This window comes from Nannospalax galili, unplaced genomic scaffold, assembly GCF_000622305.1.
Source record: "Nannospalax galili isolate Female #2095 unplaced genomic scaffold, S.galili_v1.0 scaffold321, whole genome shotgun sequence".
NCBI classification, from domain to species: Eukaryota; Metazoa; Chordata; class Mammalia; order Rodentia; family Spalacidae; genus Nannospalax; species Nannospalax galili.
In genome coordinates this window covers 2,178,547-2,198,321 of record NW_008345972.1, presented here as the reverse complement: position 1 = coordinate 2,198,321, position 19,775 = coordinate 2,178,547, and the positions used below count along the sequence as shown (strand labels likewise).

At 46.0% G+C, this 19,775-nt stretch overlaps 1 protein-coding gene across 1 annotated transcript in view; it reads left to right on the top strand.

The window, feature by feature from the left end:
• The window catches only part of Adcy1 (adenylate cyclase 1), a 127,613-nt gene that overhangs the window by 75,388 nt on the left and 32,450 nt on the right, over positions 1–19,775 (top strand). The window contains exons 7-11 of the mRNA XM_008842188.3: positions 547–688; positions 3,624–3,779; positions 10,515–10,709; positions 10,898–10,995; positions 12,864–12,948. Of these exons, the coding sequence (XP_008840410.1) occupies positions 547–688; positions 3,624–3,779; positions 10,515–10,709; positions 10,898–10,995; positions 12,864–12,948 (676 nt within the window). The remainder of the gene's footprint in view (positions 1–546; positions 689–3,623; positions 3,780–10,514; positions 10,710–10,897; positions 10,996–12,863; positions 12,949–19,775) is intronic.

Genomic DNA, 19,775 nt, shown 5'->3' with positions numbered 1-19,775 from the left:
TCAGAAACTTGTGCAAGGGGGGAGCCAAACTGGCAGAGGTGATTTGGAACGCTGGGGAGTTCCAGAGAAGCAGAGGCTGGTGGAGTGTCTGTGCCACATGCCGTTTCCTACTGCCTCTCTGCCCATCATGTTGGCCTGACCCACGGCTGTGCACTGGGTAGGCTGTGAAGCTCTGGGAAGTGACTCCCATGCCCCTGCTTCAGTTTCTTTCTTCAGTTACTTTTTCTGTTCTCGTCTCCTGTATTGAACCCTTCTGATGTTTTTTCCTCTCCTTTGGCCTTTCCCTGTCCTTTCATTCTCCTTGGCCTTAGCCAACCCTACTTTGCCTTCCATGGTGTGGGCCCTGTAACTTGGCTTGCCTCTGTCTGCCCTGGACCTTTCTCAACTTCCTTCCCTGCTCGCCTGTGCTTTGGAAACATAAGGGACTCTCAGGGATCTCGCCCTGGGTGGGACAGCCTCTGTTGTGGTCGCAGTGAGTCCCTCACCCAGGACTCTGAGCAGCCGTGTTTGAGCTTTCACGCACAGCTTTGCCTCCTTCTCTCATAGGAAGGTTCACATCACAAAGACGACACTTGCATGTTTGAATGGTGACTACGAGGTCGAGCCAGGTCACGGACATGAGAGAAACAGCTTCCTGAAAACTCACAACATCGAGACCTTCTTTATTGTGCCATCCCATCGGAGGAAGGTGGGCAACCAGTCCCCCCTCATTTAGTCATTAAATGACTTGGCCTGGTCAAGCTTTAAAGAGACAATTGCTCTTACATCCTGCTCCCATCACTGCTTCTCTGGCTGTGGCCCCAGTGATACTGGGTGCAGAGCTGTACCTCATAGATTGAAGGGGGACTAGCTGGAGAGAGGAGTTCATCAGTTGAGTCAGAAATCTGGGAATGACTGGGCCACTCTGGGTCCTTTCTGCTTCCTATAGGCCTTTACTGACTCCTTTATATGGTGACCATTGAGCTGCCTGTAGGAGGATGGGGTGAGGAGCTCTGTGAACTTATGGGTGCTGTGCAACAGGGAGCTGTGACCAACTTATGAGGGACACTCCAGGCCACCGTGACAGGAGAAAGTTGATGTGGTTAGACTGAGGGTGACAAAGCTGCTTCCAGGGCTCAGGTAAGGGTTCAGACTAATTGGATGGTGTGGACTGAGATAAAGGTACAGGCTCAGATGATGGGAGGGCTCAGGTGAGGGGAGGGCTCAGGTGAGAGGAGGGCTTAGATGAGGGGAGGGCTAAGATGAAGGTGAGGGTTTAAGTGAGGGTGTGGGTTCAGGAGAGGGTAATGGTTCAGATGAGGCATGGACTCAGGTTAGGGTGTGTGCTCAGGTGATGGTTCAGGTAAGGATACAGGCTCTGTGATAGTTTAGGTGAGGGTGATGATTCAGGTGAGGCATGGACTCAGGTTAGGGTGTGTGCTCAGGTGATGGTTCACGTGAGGGTGCAGGCTCTGTGATAGTTTAGGTGAGGGTGATGGTTCATGTGAGGATATGAGCTGAGATGAAGTTTGGGCTCAGGTTAGGGTGTGGGCTCAGGTGATGGTTCAAGTGGGGGTGTAGACTCAGATGTGCATGCTAGCTCAGGTGAGGGTAGGGCTCAGAGGATCATTCAGGTGAAGATACAAGCTTATATGAGGGTGCAGGGTCAGGTGAGAGGGTTGGCTCAGATGCAGGTTTCATCTCATGTAATGGTTAAGGTGAGGGTATTGATTTTGGTGGGGGTATAGGCTTTAGTTAGGCTGTAGGCTCAGTTGCTCATGCAAGTTTCAGGTATGAAAGTAGAGCATGTGCTTATGTTTTATGTGGTGGTTATATGTGTTTATGTGTATTTGGTGCCTGTAGGTATTTATGTTGCTATGTGCATGTGTGTCAGTGTGGGGAAGTTAAATCAGGTCTCTTCCTGGATCATTCTCCACCTGTTTTCTTTTTTATTTGGGTACATATACTTTTTACTACTTTCTTCAATATTCATAATACATGTAACATATTTGGGTCAAATACACCCTCTATTCTCTCCCCTCCAATTTCCCCTTTATCCCCCCACCACTTTTCCTTGCCAACCTGTTCAAGACAGAACCTGCCCTTTCCTAGCTCTCAGTGCCTGCTGCTCTGGGGCCCCTTGTGTCCCTTAAGCTGACGTGGGTTGTAGAGTTCTTAGGCACCTCATCAGGACAAGGCACTGGAACATGGAGAGCATCTAGACTTACGGTTTTGCCTGCTGGAACATCATGCAATTAATCTTGTTCACCTGCCTGGATGGACCAGCACCCTCCTGAGCCTTGGAGATGCAGTGGTCAGCCTGAGAGGCTTTCATGGGTCGGAAGTGGTGATCAGCTCCATCTGCTTGGCAGGGGTGGCTGTGGCAGCAGTGAGGCAGGGATATGGGGTCATAGGGCAGGACTGGCTGTGGCGAGCCACCTCCCTATTGAAGGGGCTGAGCATTGGGGAACAAATCTCATGGGAGCTTGAGCTGGTCCCTGAGAGTAGCTGGGTTCACCTGGAGAAAGAGGGGGTGTATGAATAGGTCCCTCAGAAGAAAGCCCCGAACCAGCCGCCTGGAATGGTCAGGCAAGGGTGAGGGAATTTGAAGGACCAGGTGTTTAGAGAAGGCCCAGGAGGTCAGATGGGTGGCCTGTAGTTCTAAGAAACAAAAAGCCTAGGTACTTCATATGGATGTTGCCCGCCGCAGGTGGGTCACATTGCCACAACTTTGGGTTTCTGTGGTTTGAGAGTGAGTGCTGGTCAGGAGGTCAGAAGAGCACAGGTCTGTTTGGAGAACTTTGGGTTGGGAGAGGGGGAAAGAGAGAGTGATGAAGAGCTGGAGCATTCCATTGTTTACGTTACCACTACTTCATATGGATGTTGCCCGCCGCAGGTGGGTCACATTGCCACAACTTTGGGTTTCTGTGGTTTGAGAGTGAGTGCTGGTCAGGAGGTCAGAAGAGCACAGGTCTGTTTGGAGAACTTTGGGTTGGGAGAGGGGGAAAGAGAGTGATGAAGAGCTGGAGCATTCCATTGTTTACAAGTTACCACTCTACACCTACCTGTAGGAGCCAATGTGCCAAGGCAGGTGCAGCTGGAGATAAACTGAGGGTCTTTGTCCTCCATCCCAGAAAGGACATGAGGTCATAGCTACTGTGGGAGCCAGAACTCTGGGTGCAGATCAGAGCCCAGGACGCAGTCTATGAGGCCTGGGTCCCTCCGCCTCAGCAGGTGCTGGCCCCACAATCTAGTCTTTAGGCCTGTGTTCTCTCTTCTTGTCTGTAGAATGAAGCATGCTGGGACCAGAACAAGGCAATAGACTTTGAAAGTGACTTTTTACTCCATGCCCCAGTGGTCTTTCCCTGAACAGGGCCCTATTCCCAGTGCTCTCCCTAACGTTTGATGGAATGCATTACTTTGGGCTTTTGAAATCTTCAGTATGATTTGGGAATCGGATATTCTGGAGTCTGGTTTGGAGTTTTCTCTTCTGTGTTACTTGCAGATTCCTGGATGCCTGGCACACAAGAGGCACCCAGCAACCTGATCTCAGTGCCCTCAGCTCCTTATCATTATTAGGTTCGTGTTGTCAGCCGAAGAGCACAATGTGTTTCATTGACGATATTTCTCTCTGCTTTGGACAGATATTTCCAGGCTTGATTCTCTCAGATATAAAGCCAGCCAAGAGGATGAAGTTCAAGACTGTCTGCTACCTGCTGGTGCAGCTCATGCACTGCCGGAAGATGTTCAAGGCTGAGATCCCCTTCTCTAATGTGATGACCTGCGAGGATGATGACAAGGTAGGAGCAGTGAAGAGCACTGTGGGAGCCACAGGGTCTCTGCCCCACTGCTACCTTAATACGTTGTACAGCTTGGCTAGACGCATCCTCACTGTTTACACTCTTAAGATCTTGTAATGCTGCCTAGAGCTGAACTACATTTTCCTTCCTCCACAAGTCTTTATATTACCTTGTACTTTGTATTCTGTATTTATCCAAGTGTATGCTAACATTTCCCCTGTGTTATCCAAGAAGCTCAGGCTAGTCCCTCAGGTCTGATATTTTAGCCATTTAAGCTATGGCTGGATCACCCTCTGAGTCTGCCTCTTCCTACTCCCTTGGACTTCTTTGGCCCCATGGTGCACCTGTCCTTGACTTCTGGTCTCTCATATCACATGGATTCCTCTCTTGCCTCATTCTGTTCTTTTGGTGAATACTGAGTGCAGCAACTGCATGTGGAAAGGGTATAGCAGCTAACTGTGGGGTCCTTACAGGGTTCACCTGGCCTGCTAAGGCCTCGATTTCTAGGTTGGTTTATTAGTGAGCCCAGGCAGCTGCAACAAAAGAGCCAAACCTGGGAGGCTCAAGCCATAGACAACTCATTCTGCCACTGTGCTGGAGGCTAGAAATCCAAGATTAGGTGCCTGCAGGGCTGGTTTCTCCTTCCCTTACAGGTGCTGTTTTCTTGCTGTGTCCTTACATGGCAGAGACACAGTGCTCTGGTATCACCTCCTTGTGTTATAAGAGCATAATTCCAGGACCTCATCTAAAGGCAGTTACCATCTGAGACTCTGTTTCTTCGTGCTGTCTTGTGGGGCTAGAGATTCAGCTCATGGATTTAGGGGGATATAAGCATTCAGCTCGGCACAGTTGACCACCATCTTTCTTCCTGTCCCTGATTGCTTCATTGGGTCCTGGCTACCAGGGCTGCTGCTGAGACATGCAGTTCTTCCAGTTCCTGATCTTTGATGTGACACTTCTGTGTGCTCTTGCTCCCGGGAAGGCAGTGGAATCCTTTCCCCAGGCCCTGTGTGGCCCCTGCCATGGTCCTATCCCTCCCATTTGGGTCCCAAAGGACAGGACCCCATGTACCCAGAGCACCGTGCTCTGGAAAGGAATTACGTTTCCATTTCCTTTCCTCTATTTTTTTCCTTTCCGGAAACACCTGTTATGTAGATGTTGGAGTTCTTGAACCAGCCTAATTCTCCTCTGCCTCTTTCGTGCTTCCCTCCATTTTCTGGAAATTTTCTTCAGCTTTATCATCTAATACTTTTATTGAGCTTTAAATTTCTTCAACCACGTTTTAAAAATTCCACATACTCTTTGGAATATTTATTTTTATGAAATAATATTCCCATGTTAGGGGGATATTTTGTCCTCTTTGACTCACTGAGATGAGACTATTTATTTACACAGTGTTTCATGTTTCCCAGGATGGCCTTGAGACCTGCTGTGTAGCTGAGGGTGACCTTGAACTTGTGATTCCCCTGCCCCTAACTTCTAAGCCTTGGAATTACAGGTTTGCTCCACTGCAACCAGTTTTATTCCCTGCTGGAGATGAAACTCAGGGCTTCATGTGTGCTAGACAATCACTCTATCCATTGAGTTACAGTTCCAACTCTCAGTCCTCAATGAGATGATTTTTGACATCTTTTAACATTTATTTTGTGTGTACGTGTGTGTGCACGCACTTATGTATGTGTGTGTGTGCACATGTGTGTACCATGGCATACCTGGAAGTCAGAGGACATCTTGGGGCGGTCATCAGTTCTGTCCTTCTAGTATATGGGTTCTGGGGCTCGAACTCAGGTCCTTAGGCTTTACCCATTGAGCCATCTCCCTGGCCCATGGTTTTTGTTCATGTGTTTGTATATGTATATATGTTTGCATGTGTGTGGATACATGTGTGTTTGTGTGTGTGTGCTTGTGGGTGCATGTGTGTGGAGGCCCAAGATTGGTGTCAGGCATCTTCCCCAGTCACTCTCCACCTTACTCATTGAGGCAAGGTCTTCCAGTGGAACCCAGAGCTGACCTAGCTTGGCTGGACAGCTTACTCAGGGACTCAGTCCCCTGTCTCTGCTTTCTGAGCTCTGGAATTCCAGGTGGGCCATCATGCCCACCCAGCTCTGCATGGGTCCTGGGGTCTGACTCCAGCCATGTCTACCCAGCTGTACATGGATCTAACTTCAGCCATGTCCACCCAGCTGTGCATGGGTCCTGGGGTCTGACTCCAGTCCTCACATCTGCTGCTTAGCTGCTTGACAAGTGCTTTAACCCATGGGCCTTCTCAGCACTCTCACTTGGATTATTTTTTAATATATTTTGGTCCAAGAAATAGTTCTGTTTCCTGAGTAGCTAATTTTTTCCCTTCTAGTTTGTCTACATGCCTGTCCTCATTTATAATCCCATAGATATCCAGATTTTTCTGCTCTCACTTGATTCACGTGGAAATGCAGAGCTGGCTGCACCTGCTCATTTAGGGAAGGCACTTCATTTGGGCTTTCTTGTAGACATCAGGATTTCCTCCCTCCCTCCCTCCCTCCGTCCCTCCCTCCCTCCGTCCGTCCGTCCCTCCCTCCCTCCCTCCCTCCGTCCCTTCTTCTTTCCCTCTCTCCTTCCCTTCTTCTCTTTCTTTCTTCCTGACAAGGCCTTACTATGTAGCCCCTCCAGGATTTTCTGTTTTGGATGGATCAGGGTCAACTTGTGAGTCTTCAGAGTCTGGGTGTGTGTGGAGGGGGTGAACAGTCTCAGGCTTCACTTCTACCACACAGGCCTTGTGTCCAACCCTGGGCCAGAGACCCTGATTTCCCCCTAGGGAAGATCCCACCAATGCTCTCAGGCAGGGGCCATGCCATAGAGCTTGGAGTGCACTTCAGGGCTCTAACGCCACCTTGTGGTGGCTTCTGACCAAAGCAGCTGAAGCTACTAGTGCCTGAGCCTGAAGGTGCCTGGCTTAGTCTAGCCCCTTAGTCTGCACTGTGATTGTCTGATTTCTGTTTTCTAAATTCTATTGCTGTTTTCCCCACTATTGTTTGCTCTCTCATTATTGGTTTTATACATTTTCAAGGAATTTCCTGCTGCAGTTAGAGGCTTTTCAGGATGAAACAAAGTTCCGTGGCCTCTCGCTCATGGTGGTTCCTTGCCACGGGAATTGTACATGGGAGTTCCTCTTTGCTAGAACTTTATCTGAGAATATTCATGGTACTTTGTTCATGGTGGATCTCATCAGAGAAGATTAGTCTTTATGTGGTGGGAAACTAAATGCTGCTTTATAGTAAATGCTTGGTTCTGTGACAGAGAGGAGGAATCTAGTCCCAGTTAGGTATATACACATACACACACAGCAAAAATTCCTCAGTCGCCACTCTGCCCCAGAGATGCGTGATCACCTAAGCAATCTTCAGCAAGAATCCTGGTCAGTTTAACTAGAATGCTTTGGACCCCTGATGTCTCCTCTGAGTAATCATCTGGCCACGGAGCCCACATTGTTCCTTGCCTGTACATTCCTAGTAGCTGTGCTGTATTCAGAGTGTACCACCTGCCAGGTCTTGTAATAAAGCCTGCCCCACTTTTTTCTCATGAGTGTCACTGAGGTGATTTTCTTTTAAAAGCAACCCCTGCCCAGCCTCTGGACCGACCTCGTGCACAATCTCTACCGTCAGGCTTTGCTGCTTCTGCTTTTGCTCCAGGAGCTGTTGTCAGTCCCTCGGGGATGAACCCTGACAATCAAAGCCCAGCCTCCAAACACATTCACACCTCCATATTTGGTCTTTGGTTGCTTTTCTCATTATGAAAGTATTTGTTGTAGAACGTACCCCCAAATACAACAATGCACAAGAAAAGCAAGTTAAAAGCATTTGTCTGTCATCCACCGCTCCATTCAAGACCTGACATTTTGATCCTTCCAGTGTAAGTGTGGAGGGTTTTATTATTCAAGGAACTTGATTGTGTTTGTATAAGCAATTTGGTTATTTTGTTTTTTTTCCTTCACATGACCAAATATATCATAAAGATTTCCATATAAGGAAATATTAACTGTTTCTCAGTTTGAGTTTTCAGTCATTGTATAGGTTTCTAACTTAAGGAGAAACTGTTTTGTGATATTGATATTTGGGGTATTGCTGTTTGTATTAAATGAAACAGATTGTGCTTGATATTTTTGCTCATGAAAGTGCATTTCCATCTCTGGGTATTCTGTAAAATGAGTCTGGTGAGCCGGGCATGGTGGTGCACACTTTTAACCCCAGTACTCGGGAGGCAGAGGCAGGCAGATCTCTGTGAGTTCAAGGCCAGCCTGGTCTACATAGAGAGTTCCAGGACAGCTAAGGCTACAGAGAGACCCTGTCTCAAATAGACAAAAAAAAAAAAAAAAAAAAAAAGACAAATGAGTCTGATGAATCTAGCTCTAGCTCTGTCCAAATGGGAGTCACCGATTAGAGGCTGTGATTCCATCAGCAGCAGTGACTGTCAAGTGAGGGGCAGAGCCAGCATGGGGACCCTCCTTCATTCTTTTTTGCTCGCTGAAGAACATTCATTTCCCTGTTGTACAGCCAGAAGTCTCCTTATTTCTCTCTCTCTCTCTCTCTCTCTCTCTCCTCCTTATTTCTCTCTCTCACTCTCTCTCTCTCTCTCTCTCTCTCTCTCTCCCTCTCTCTCTCTCGTATTGTATGACTTTAAGTTTATTGATTTGAAAAATATAAAAGCCTTGTACATGACATAAAAATCAAGTGCTCTGAATTGTTTATCATTTTATGTTTCCCTCTGCAAAGCAGCACGTGTATGCAGCAGGTGTTAGGCGTGAATTGGAGATGAGCATGTGTTTGTTTGTTTCCCACTTCTGAAACAAACGAGGCTTTGGAAGTCCACACAGATCCTGGCCTTTTCTCTGTGGCTGAATGGCCTTGGGGTAGCCGCAGGCCTGATTTCATGAGTGGCTTGTTGGTCAGTAGGGACTTCTTTTCTAGGTGTCGCCATGTTCATGGGTGCTTGGCATATCTGTTTTCATGGACATCTTAGTGAACAGTACATGGATAGCCTGAGGTGGTGGTGAGATCACTGGGCTAAAGGAATGACTGTTTTAATTTCAGACAGCTGTTGTCAGCTTGTCCTCTTCCAAGTGGTTCCTTGCTCTGCCTACGGTGTGTGTAAGCCCTGGCTTCCCCAACCTCACCAGCATTGAGCCTAGTGTGGTTTGGGACATCACCAATGTGCTGAGCACTGTGTCTTTTCTTGTTTCCACCCAGCACCTTGTCTTGCCGGGACTTTTTTGTTTAAAAATGGTGAGGGATGATTATTTTAGGGATAATTTCCATCATGGCTATCTGAATTTACTGAAGATAAAGTTTAGTTTGTCTTCACTAATTGGAACAGATTGCCGTAACTTTAAAATTATCTTAGATTTTCTTGATCAACAATATGTCATAAATAGTAATAATTGTGCTGCTTTTTTTCCATCTAATGACTCAATTAAATGATAGCAATAAGTGTGGGCATTCTTTTTCATTCTGACTCTTATTAAAATACATAGGATTTTATCATTAATTCTGATGCATTGAGCTAGACTAGGAAGTGGTTCACCGTAGTTAATGTTTGCATTCTTGTTTTTGAATGAAAACTAGGTGTTGCATTTTAGGAACTACTTCTGACGGATTAGGGTGATCTACCTGCCTGGTGGCCTTTGCTCTAGTATGCCTGGATACTTCAGTGTTTTCTGATCTCATATGGTACAACGGTGTGCCATCTTATTATGCCAGGTTGGTGTAGAAGACCAAGCCGGGCATGATGGAAAGTTGGGGCTTCTGGAGGCGTAGATTTTGGCACTATCCTTTGGCTATAGTAGTGTGGTTATTTATAAAAATTTTCTGCTTTAATGGTTTCCTCTTCTTGTTCCTTTGGCTAAGATACAATAGGCTTTTTGGGGCCCTTGTGAGTTTTATCTGCACCTATTGGCATTTCCAGGCCTTGGGCTTCTGTAGCTCCTGGCCTGGAATAGGTAAGGCCAAAGAAATCCCAAAGGGACCCCTTGCCACACAATTTTTCTTCTAAGTTCTGAAAACAGCCCCCATTCTTTCCAGCTTTCATAGCGTTGTGTTTATTTTATGAATGTTGTCTCTGCATTTACCATTTGGTTGGAATACAAAGGAGATGTCTGTTTATTCCATTTTTTCTGAAATTATGTGGTAGCATCTTGTTAATATTCTTGTTTTCTGCTAAAAATGAGCATCAGTGTTCCTGCTTAGAAAGCCTTGGTGATGAGATCCCAACAGCTGCCTCCTTCACATAAGCTCCTGCCTTCTTGTATCCCTCGTGTGACATATGGAAGATGTGAAAGAAACTCACTCAGGTCCTTTCAGCCCTAGCCACCAGTCACTTCCCACCATTCCTCCCTCTAGGAAGATGGCAAAGGCCATCTGCCCTTATAACAAACTCCTAAGCACCCTTTCCTGCATGTGTGGGCTAGTAAGTTCAGGTGGCATCCAGACATATTTATCACTGAATTCCACAACCATCTCCACACTGTGCACTGCTGTCGCATAGCTATCCTGTAACTTGCAACAGTTAGGGAGCTGATCTGGAATGCTGGCTCTGAGCCACCTTCCTTCCCTTCTCAGGCCACGGGCGGTGGGGGGGCAGAGCTGTGATTGTGTCTCAGGGCCTTAAATCAGCCCAGTCTACAGCAGATAAGGATCACAGACTAGGGGGTGCATGTGAATACTTTTCTTCAAAAATGGTATTTCCTTATTTCCATGACTGCAGCGGAGAGCATTGAGAACAGCCTCAGAAAAACTCAGAAACCGCTCGTCTTTTTCTACAAACGTGGTCTACACCACTCCAGGCACACGTGTCAACAGGTATATCAGCCGCCTTCTTGAAGCCCGCCAGCCAGAGCTGGAGATGGCTGATCTGAACTTCTTTACCCTGAAGTACAAACATGTTGAACGGGAGCAAAAAGTAAGTGACTCTGGTCTTCATGAACCATGAGCTGTGTTGGTATCTTTGATGAAGGCTCTGTGTGTCTTCTGGATGCTGGCAGCTCTGATGGGTTGATCCTCCCTCCCTCCCTCTCTCTCTCTCTCTCTCTCTCTCTCTCTCCCTCCCTCCCTCCCTCCCTCCCGCTCCTTCTTCTTCCTCCCTCACAGTACCACCAGCTTCAGGATGAGTACTTCACCAGTGCTGTCGTCCTCGCCCTCATCCTGGCTGCCTTATTTGGGCTTGTCTACCTTCTGATAATCCCACAGTAAGTGCTCTTTCTGTGCTAAACAATGACATGGAAAGTGACCAAGCATTCTAGGTGTCTGGGTGTACCAGTTACTTTACTTACTTCTATGACCTGACAACAAGCAATTTAAGGGAGGAAGGGTCTATTCTGGCTCACAGTTTGAGTGCATGGCCCATCGTGGTGGGGAAGGTGTGGCATCAGGATTGACTCTCAGCTTTGGCAGCAGGAGCATGAAGCTGTGTGTTCACATCAGGGTGGCTTTGGAAATGTGCTCGGCAGGGAACAGGGCACTGGAGGCTGACCACCTGTGACCCACGTCCTCCAGTGAGGCTCTGTGTCCTAACATTTTTTTCACAATCTGCCCAGACAGCGTCACTGTCAGGGGGCCAAGTGCTTAGACACATTTCACAGTGAAGCCACAACATTGGGGTTGATGCCCTGGTGTCCTTTCTATGTTCAGGATTCCCTTCCCAATTACTCCTCTGTTGTGCCTGGTATTTGAGGAGGTCATTGGCCACCTGCCACTTCTCTTTGCACTCAAGTCAGTAGTTTGGCAAACCTTGTTGGCATACAACATGGGACTGGTCACTGTTTTTAGTTTTTAATCTACTGAAATGTAGGAAATTGGATGTTTTGGGCTTCTCCATCCACATGACATACACTACTGCTTTCAGAAAGGCTTCTGAGGGGAACAAACTGCCCCAATGGACTTGCTGATTTCTAGGCCCATGTCACTTTCAAAAACAATAAAATGAGAAAAAGTAGACACTGAAAAGGAATACCGGTAAAGGACACGGGAGTCATGGAGGTGTGAAGCTAATTTCTAGTTTCAACTCTGACATGGCTTTTTCTTGTGTGTGTGATGATAGGTGAACATAAACATAACTGATAACGAATACATAAAATCCTGAGGGAAGCTCAGATGGTTGTCCTAACTGTGTAGAAGGGCGTGGTGGTGCACACCTTTGATCCCAGCACTCAGGGGGCAGAGGCAGGTGGATCTCTGAGATCAAGGACAGCCTTCTCTACATAGTGAGTTCCAGGCTAGCTGGGACTACAGGAAGACCTTGTCTCAAAAAACAAACAAGAAATAAAACACAAAACAACAACAAAAACCTAACTGTCTAGAAGTTCATTGAGATGTATAGAGTTTGGGACTGGGCAAGTATTTGAGCAACTATGTTAATCTAGCTGCATGATGTTTTGATTTGTGAGTTCATTATAATAAAGAGATTTTTATACTAAAAAGGGGGGAAATATAGCAATTTAAATGGCATTTACCCATCATATGAGTCAGTGTGAGCTTGGAGTTTTTGTTTTGGGACAAGGAAGACACCAGAAGTCTCCATTTGTTACTTTTCTTCCACACATTGTTTCCTAAGAAGACCCACCTTGAGGGAATCATGTCTCCTTTGAGTTTCCAGAAAGCACACAGAAGTTATATACCCACTGAGGACAGGGAACCTTATCTGTGAGTTACATGGTTGTAAACCTGACAGTCCCCCCAAGGGCCTTGTCTTGGGGTATAGGGGGTAGGGTCAGCCTTTTCTAGAAACATCCTTTCAAGATAAATTACATCTCGGTGAGGTTGGGCAGCTTCCTCCATGAGAAGGAAAGGGCTTCCAGAAAGTCACAGGACCTGAAGCCAAGGCTAAATCTTGTGGGTGGGGATAGCACAAATGGAGGGTGGTCTCAGGAACCTCACCCGGAGCCCAAGGGGCCTTCTGTAGGAGAGAACTACAGAAGGTAAGCCCCACAGACGAGTGGGTGGCAGACAGGTAGTTTATGATACTTCCTCCTACAGCTCTGGGGGGTGTTGGTGATAAGGAGAGGCTGGTTCTCAGGTACCTTATCCAGCCTCCATGACCTGTGTCCTTTGTCCCCAGGAGTGTGGCTGTCCTGCTCCTGCTGGTGTTCTCTATCTGCTTTCTGGTGGCCTGTGTCCTGTACCTGCACATCACACGGGTCCAGGTATGTTGTGCCTTCTACAGGTGTCCAGGCATGTGAGCCTGTGTCCAAGGCCCCTTACCCGAATAGTTTGTCTACTCTCATGGCAGGAGAGGTGGGATGGTGGAAGCAGTTTTGTCCCTCATTCTCTGTGGCAGGCAGAAGTATCTGTCTTTGTGGTAGGTGCTGGTTAGGTCCAGGGCATTGGGCATCATGCACTATTTGGGAGCTGCTTGCTGGGCATGACTGGTGGGCAGTGGATATTGATGAAATAAAGGTACTGACTGTACACTTAGATGAAGAACCTGAGGTGGCTGGATTCTTGTGTATTCCTGTTGATGACCTTGGGTACTCATGATCCAGGTAGGCCATCTGTGTGATCCTGCCCCTGAGGCTTATCTGCTGTTTGGACTATTGGAGCCTCCTACTGCCCATCTCCAGCACATCCCTGCTAGTCACTCCTGCTAGACTCAGACTTACTTCTGCATAATTGTTGAAAACAGCAACCTCTTAAGAAGATTCAGTCTAGTTTTATTCCTTGAACTTCATTATTATTCACAGATACCATCTTGATGTTTTTCTAACTTAAAAGATACTCTGTATTAAAAGCATGTTTGTAACTTGTTGGCTTCTGTGGGTTGAGTGGCATTTGGTTTGAAATTTCCAGCTTAAAATAAGATTGCTTTTGCCATAGAATATCTAGTCAAAGCCTGACAAAGGGATGATACTTTTTAAAGTCTGTCATTTTTTCTGCTGTGGTGGGAGCCAGTGTGCCGACTTGATGGTGAGCAAATAGCACAGCACATGGAAAAGGTGTGGAAGTGCGTCAGGACAAAGAAGAGTCCAGAGCATAGCTGAGGAACTCAGCAGCCCTAGAAGCCCACCCAGCATCTCAACATGGGAGCTTGATTCTCCCAAGTAGATTTACACCACTCTCCTCCTGACCCAGCCCTTACCCATAAAACTAATATTGAACCCAAACACCCCCTGGTTCCATAAAACACATATCCAGTGGGATCAGACACTGATAGTCTGCCTGGAACCAACCCCCCTTTGTTGATAAGGTTGGCAACTTGGGAGAACCCAAATAATTCCTTGGTGATAACAGTAGAGTCAGCTGTTGTCTCCACTTCCAGTCCCCCAGAGAGCAGCATGGAGTGTTTCCTAAATGTGTGGTTTTGAAGCACCAGGCTCCTAAAGCTGTGGGGTTCTGGGAAATGGTGTCAGTGGCATTCATGCTGACAGGTAGGAAGAAGAGATGAACCTCAGGTAGAACAGGAAGAAGAGATGAGCTCAGGTAGAACAGAGGCAGGTGGGACCCAGCTCTCAGCAAGGGTACACAGGTCAGGGTGAATGAACTTATGTCTGCCAGCCTGTTTGGCTTTGCAGGCCAAGGAGAGAGCAGGGACACACTTTTTCTGGCCTGTTCCTTGGAATTTTTTTTCTATGTGCTCCTACTGCCCAGTTCCTTTCCAAAAGAAAGGAAACCAACTCGAGGACACTACTGCATCACCAGGATTTACGGCATTCGCTATCGCCAAGGTGGACTCACCCTAGAGTAGCCACTGGTCAATGAATGGCTTATCAGAATTCTTAGTTTCCTGTTGCTCTATGACAAACAGCCAGACACAGTGGCATAACATGCATCTGTTTGTGAGCTCCCAGCTCCGGAGAGTGGAAGTCCAGGTGTCACTCTTGATGCTTAAGTTCAAGTACCATGGCTTCTCAGGAGGCTCAGGGAAGGACTGACTTCTGGGTCCATTCTGGCTGGCATAATCCAGTTCTACGCAGTTGTGGGACTCAGGTTCTATCCTTACCGGCTGATGCTGAGAGTTGTACTCAGTCTTAAAGGCCCTTGGGCAGACTTTAACCTGGCCTCTTCTGTCTCCAAACCCACAGTCATAGAGCAGATCTTCCTAGCCATAGAGCAAACCTGACATTCTCTTCTGCCGCTGTCCAGAGAAAGTTCTGCTTTTATTATTTTTTTCACTTAAAATTTTATTTTTAATTAACATAATAAATATATTTATGGGATATAATATGTATATACATTGTGGAATGGTCACATTAAGCAAGTGAACATATTCATTGCATCACACATGGTATTTCTTTGTAGTAAGAGCATTTAAAGTTAACTCCTACTGGGTTTGCAGTATGCAGTATATTGCCATTGACCTTGGATTCACAGTGTGCTGTATGCCTCAAAACCTTGTTCCTCCTGTCTAACTGAAATTTTGCATCATTTCCATATTAGCTCCTCACCTGATCTGACAGTCACCACGACGCTCCATCTCTATGAATTTGCCTCTTAGGTTCCACACACACATGAGATCATCCAGTCTATTTCTGTATTTGATTCACTTCCCTTAACGCACCTTCCTCCAGGTTTATCCATGTTAGGCACAAATTGCAGGATTTTCTTATTTTATGAGGCAGAGTAGCACCTCATCGTGTACACCACAATTTTATTTCCATCCATCACTCAGTGCTACATCTTAGGCTCACTCCATCTTGGCTGTTGTGGGTAGTGCTGCAATAAGCATGGAAGCACAAGTGCCTCCTTGTCATTTTGGATCTTTTTTGGTTGTTGTTGTTTTTTGGTTTTTCTTTTGAGACAGGGTCTCCCTGTAGCCCCAGCTGGCCTGGAACTTGTTATATAGATCAGGCTGGCCTTGATCTCACAAATGTCCACCTGCCTCTGCCTCCTGAGTGGTGGGATTAAAGGCATGTGCCACCATGCCCAGCATCATGTTTAATTGTTTGTTTTTGAGGCAGGATCTCCTGTATCCCAGGGTGATCTCAAACTCATTGTGTAGCAGAGGAACTTTTGTTCCTTTTTGATCCTTCTTGCCCCACTCCGTGCTAGGATTACAGGTGTGCACCCCCACACCTTGTTTTATGCAGTGCTGGGGATGAAACCCAGGGCTTTTTGTACATTAGTCAAGCATCCTATTAAATGAGTTACACCTTCAACATCCTCTTCATCACAATGATTTATTTTCTTTTGTATATACTCCCAGTGGTGTGATTACTGGAGCACATAATATTCTGTTTTTAATTTTTGGAGACACTTCCATTCTGCTTTCCTTAGTGCTTGTGCTAATGTGCCCTCCCAACAGAGGAGCATCCTCACATGTGGTCTTCCATCGCTTTGAAAGCTGTCACTTCATTCAGAGGGCGGTGACATCTCACTTTAGTTTCAATTTGCATTTCTCTGATGCTTAGTAATGTTGAACAGCTTTTCATGTGTCAGACTTGTGTCTGTATTCATTTGAGAAATATATATTAAGTCCTTTGCCCATTTTAAAATTGGGTTGTTTTCTTGCTATTAATTTGTCTATAGTCCATATATATTTTGAATATTTATCCCCTCATCAGCTATATGTTTCACAAATAATGTCTCTAGATCTGTGAGTTCTTTGCTAATTATCATAGATGCAAAGTTCTATGACATTGCCCTAGCAGTGCTTCTTTGGATGTAACTTCAAAAGCATAGCACAAAAAAAGGAAAAATGGGCAAATGGGGTTGCCTCAAACTAAAGAGCTTTGGGACAGCAAATAAAACCCCCTGCTTCTAAAGACCTCGCGTGATCAGATTAGATGCACTAGTTACTCCTGTCTGAATGGCGTGTTACAAACACAGAATCCCTTTTTAAGGTAATGTCATGTGATTCAAGGCACAGGCACTGACTGTAGTTACTGGCCCAGAAACTAGAGTGAGGAACCTTGGGGACCATTTAGAACTATTGCCTGTCCCAGATAATGCTAAATAAATCCTGATTTTATTAGATGTTTTCTTTCTTTATTTGTAACCTAAAGTTACAAATGAGTTTTCAGTATTTTAACAGACATTTCTAAGGGTCATGGGAGACTCATTAATCTTCCTTGTTCATTCCCGAAGTCTCTTTGCATGGTTTCTACTTATGTGGTCATCCTTTTGGCCCTCCGCTAATGTGCCCTGAATCACTGCTTGATTTGGGTGCTAGTTTTGAGTATGTGCAGAGTCCTGGAGACTGTGCTCTGTGCTTTCAAGATATTGCTACCTCTTTGGTACTGTGAGCGTTTCCAAGAGGTCATTAGACTGTTCTGTGAAGCCTGCTGTTTCATGAAGTCCACGCAAGACTCAGGAATTACATTACAAGTGCCTGTTCCTGGACTAGGTGGTGCAGTGGCTGGAGCCAGGCTGACTTTGGTGAATGGAAGTCTGTGTTGCTGAGTCTAAGCATAACCTCCATCCCTACCACTATGGCCACTTTGCTCATGAGCAATTTGTGGTAAATGGGTGGCTTGGAAAGAAACTGACCAGTATTCATAGAATGGATCATATGCTTCCCTGCCTTATTATTACATCTCCTTGTGAGGTCGCACTTTGATAAGAATATACTTGAAATGCACATGTCTTCATGTCCTTTGCACGTGCAGTGAAGTCAGGTTACATACAGTTTCCCAAATTGCCTTGTTACTAATTTTCAATCATGTTCTTTTCAACTTTGTGACCATCAGCCAAACTATTGGCTACAGTCCAGGAATCACTCTAACAATTACATTTAGGTCCATTTTTCTTATAAATGATGACCTACGTGTACTGCCCTAAGTTCTTTTCACTAGAAGGACTTCCTGCATGCCAGGCAGAACCGTGTATAAACCAGGCCCCCAGTCTACTCTTCCAGTCTTCTAATCAAAGGAAACTCTCACGAGGGCACATGTGCAGGCAGGGTAGGGGGGAAAGGAAGTACAGTAGGATGGCAGGCATGGGCATTTGATCCACTTATTTGTGCCATCAGGACCTCCTTAAGCCCAGTTGTGTGTATACCATGTTCATTTGATGAAGGGGTGCTGCTGTTCACAGCCACCTCTGTAGCTTGTTGGGACATGTAACACTCAGCTTATGACAGACAGCTCAGGTTTCATGGTAACTTAGTGATCTGTGTTCAAACATTCCATTGGTACTAAGTCCCATTGTTAGAGGTGGTTAGAGTCTGAGCCAAGTGTTTCCAGGTTCTTGATCTCTTATCCAAAGAACTGAAAATAAGATCTCACGCCAATTTGCAAAATAAGCCAAAAAACTTCCTATTGGAGTAAAGTGATAGTTGTAGGTTATAGCGGGTTGCACTATCAAGACTGACAGTGGGCTGCATGAGGGAGAGTACTCATGCCCTCTAATTAGTGTTTGGGGCTTAGTTTAGTGAGTTCAAGATAAAGAGGAAGTTGTTCATAAAGAGGAGTAGTTTGAGTGGTTCTGTTTTGATTAATAGATTAGGTCATACATTCACTTTTCCATGACCCACTCCATAATCCATCTGATTTTAATCATATGCACACCTGATTATGCATAGGCATAAGACAGCAACTAGGAGATTCTCCCTAAAAGGTTACTAGAAGACACAAGTTTGAAGTACTGTGCATGCATCCAAAACCAGTTTAGGCTAGATCGGTCCTTCTGTTCTTCATCGGGAATGTACTTGAATAGAAACTGTCTAAATTTGACTGTTATCAGGTACAAGAAATGTATATTATTGTTCAGGGATCTGAGTGCATATAGCCTGATACTGACGGGGGATCGAGGGGATTCAGGTTACATTGTTTAGACCGGTGTGTGTGTGCCTAATACATGTAGGCGAAGGAACCAGGGCTGCCAAGTACATTATTACAAGGCTGGGGTGCGTATTCCAAAACCACTGGGGGTCCCAGGACTCTAAGCTGTCGTCTGTGCTTGCTTGCCTTACCAGTCGCAGATAAAGAGCTGCTCTCAGGAGAAGAATCATTATCTGTGGAGGATAGCAAGATCTTGCTCCAAAGTCTTGCTTCAGAGCCTGTGGGTAGATCACAGACGGGGTCTGCCAGTGCCTCTGGAAGGATTCCCAACTATACTGAGCTAGGCTGTGGTAGGAGCCAAGGAGCCACCTCTTGGAATCAGGGACTTGCAGCTGTGCTTGCCCAGTGACAGAGATCAGATCAAGAGGGAAACAGAGAGTCAAGATCAGTAGAGTTCTTAGGCTTCACCCTGCATGGTCACTACATCATCTCTTCTGTCTGATTATTAGCGAAGACCAAGGTTCTGGTTCAGCACTACTGGATCTGAGCTGTGGAGCCCAGATCTGCTGCCCGCCAGCTGCATGTGCTGCCCAATCCAATCTATCCTGGCCCCAGAATCTGTGATTTTGGACTTGCTGTGTTGAGGCAGCTTCCCCTCAGTTGTTGAACAGGGAATGCAACACTCCTAACTTCATTGGGAGGACCGCAAGAATACCTATATGGAGTCCCACGATGTCCTGTGTGGTCCAGTTCTGTCTGCACATGTTGCTTTCTGTAAGGGGCTCTGGATGCATATTGTAGGCTACACTCTTATTTTTAGGCATGTGAGTATAAAAAGAACTTCCCACTTTCATCCTTAAAGCATTTGTTAAATATTTCAAACTATAAAGAGAGTCAAAATAAAATCTCTGCTTAAGAATTGTATTAAACCTGTACATAATGATTGAGCTACCTAAAGGACACGAAAGAAGACCAAAATGAGTGGAATTCTGGAGGTGGGAAAATGCAAAAAAAAAAAAAAATGTCGTTATTCTCTTCAGTTAATTTCAGTGCCTGTCAAGTTTCAGTGCCTAAGAGAGGGAGATGGCTGCCACTCCTTGTAATTTAAAACTTCAGGGTTTTTTTTTCCTAGTTCATCACCTGGGAAATAAATAGATGAAAATAGGCAAGGCATTTGCAGAGAAGAGAGCGCCAGTGAGGCTCTGGGAGCAGGCGAGTGGCTCTCCACATCCCGCCTCATCTGGGTTGTTTTCCATGCACATGAATCTACTTTACAATCACAGGATATTTTTAAAACTGCTTCCCTCCCTCCCTCC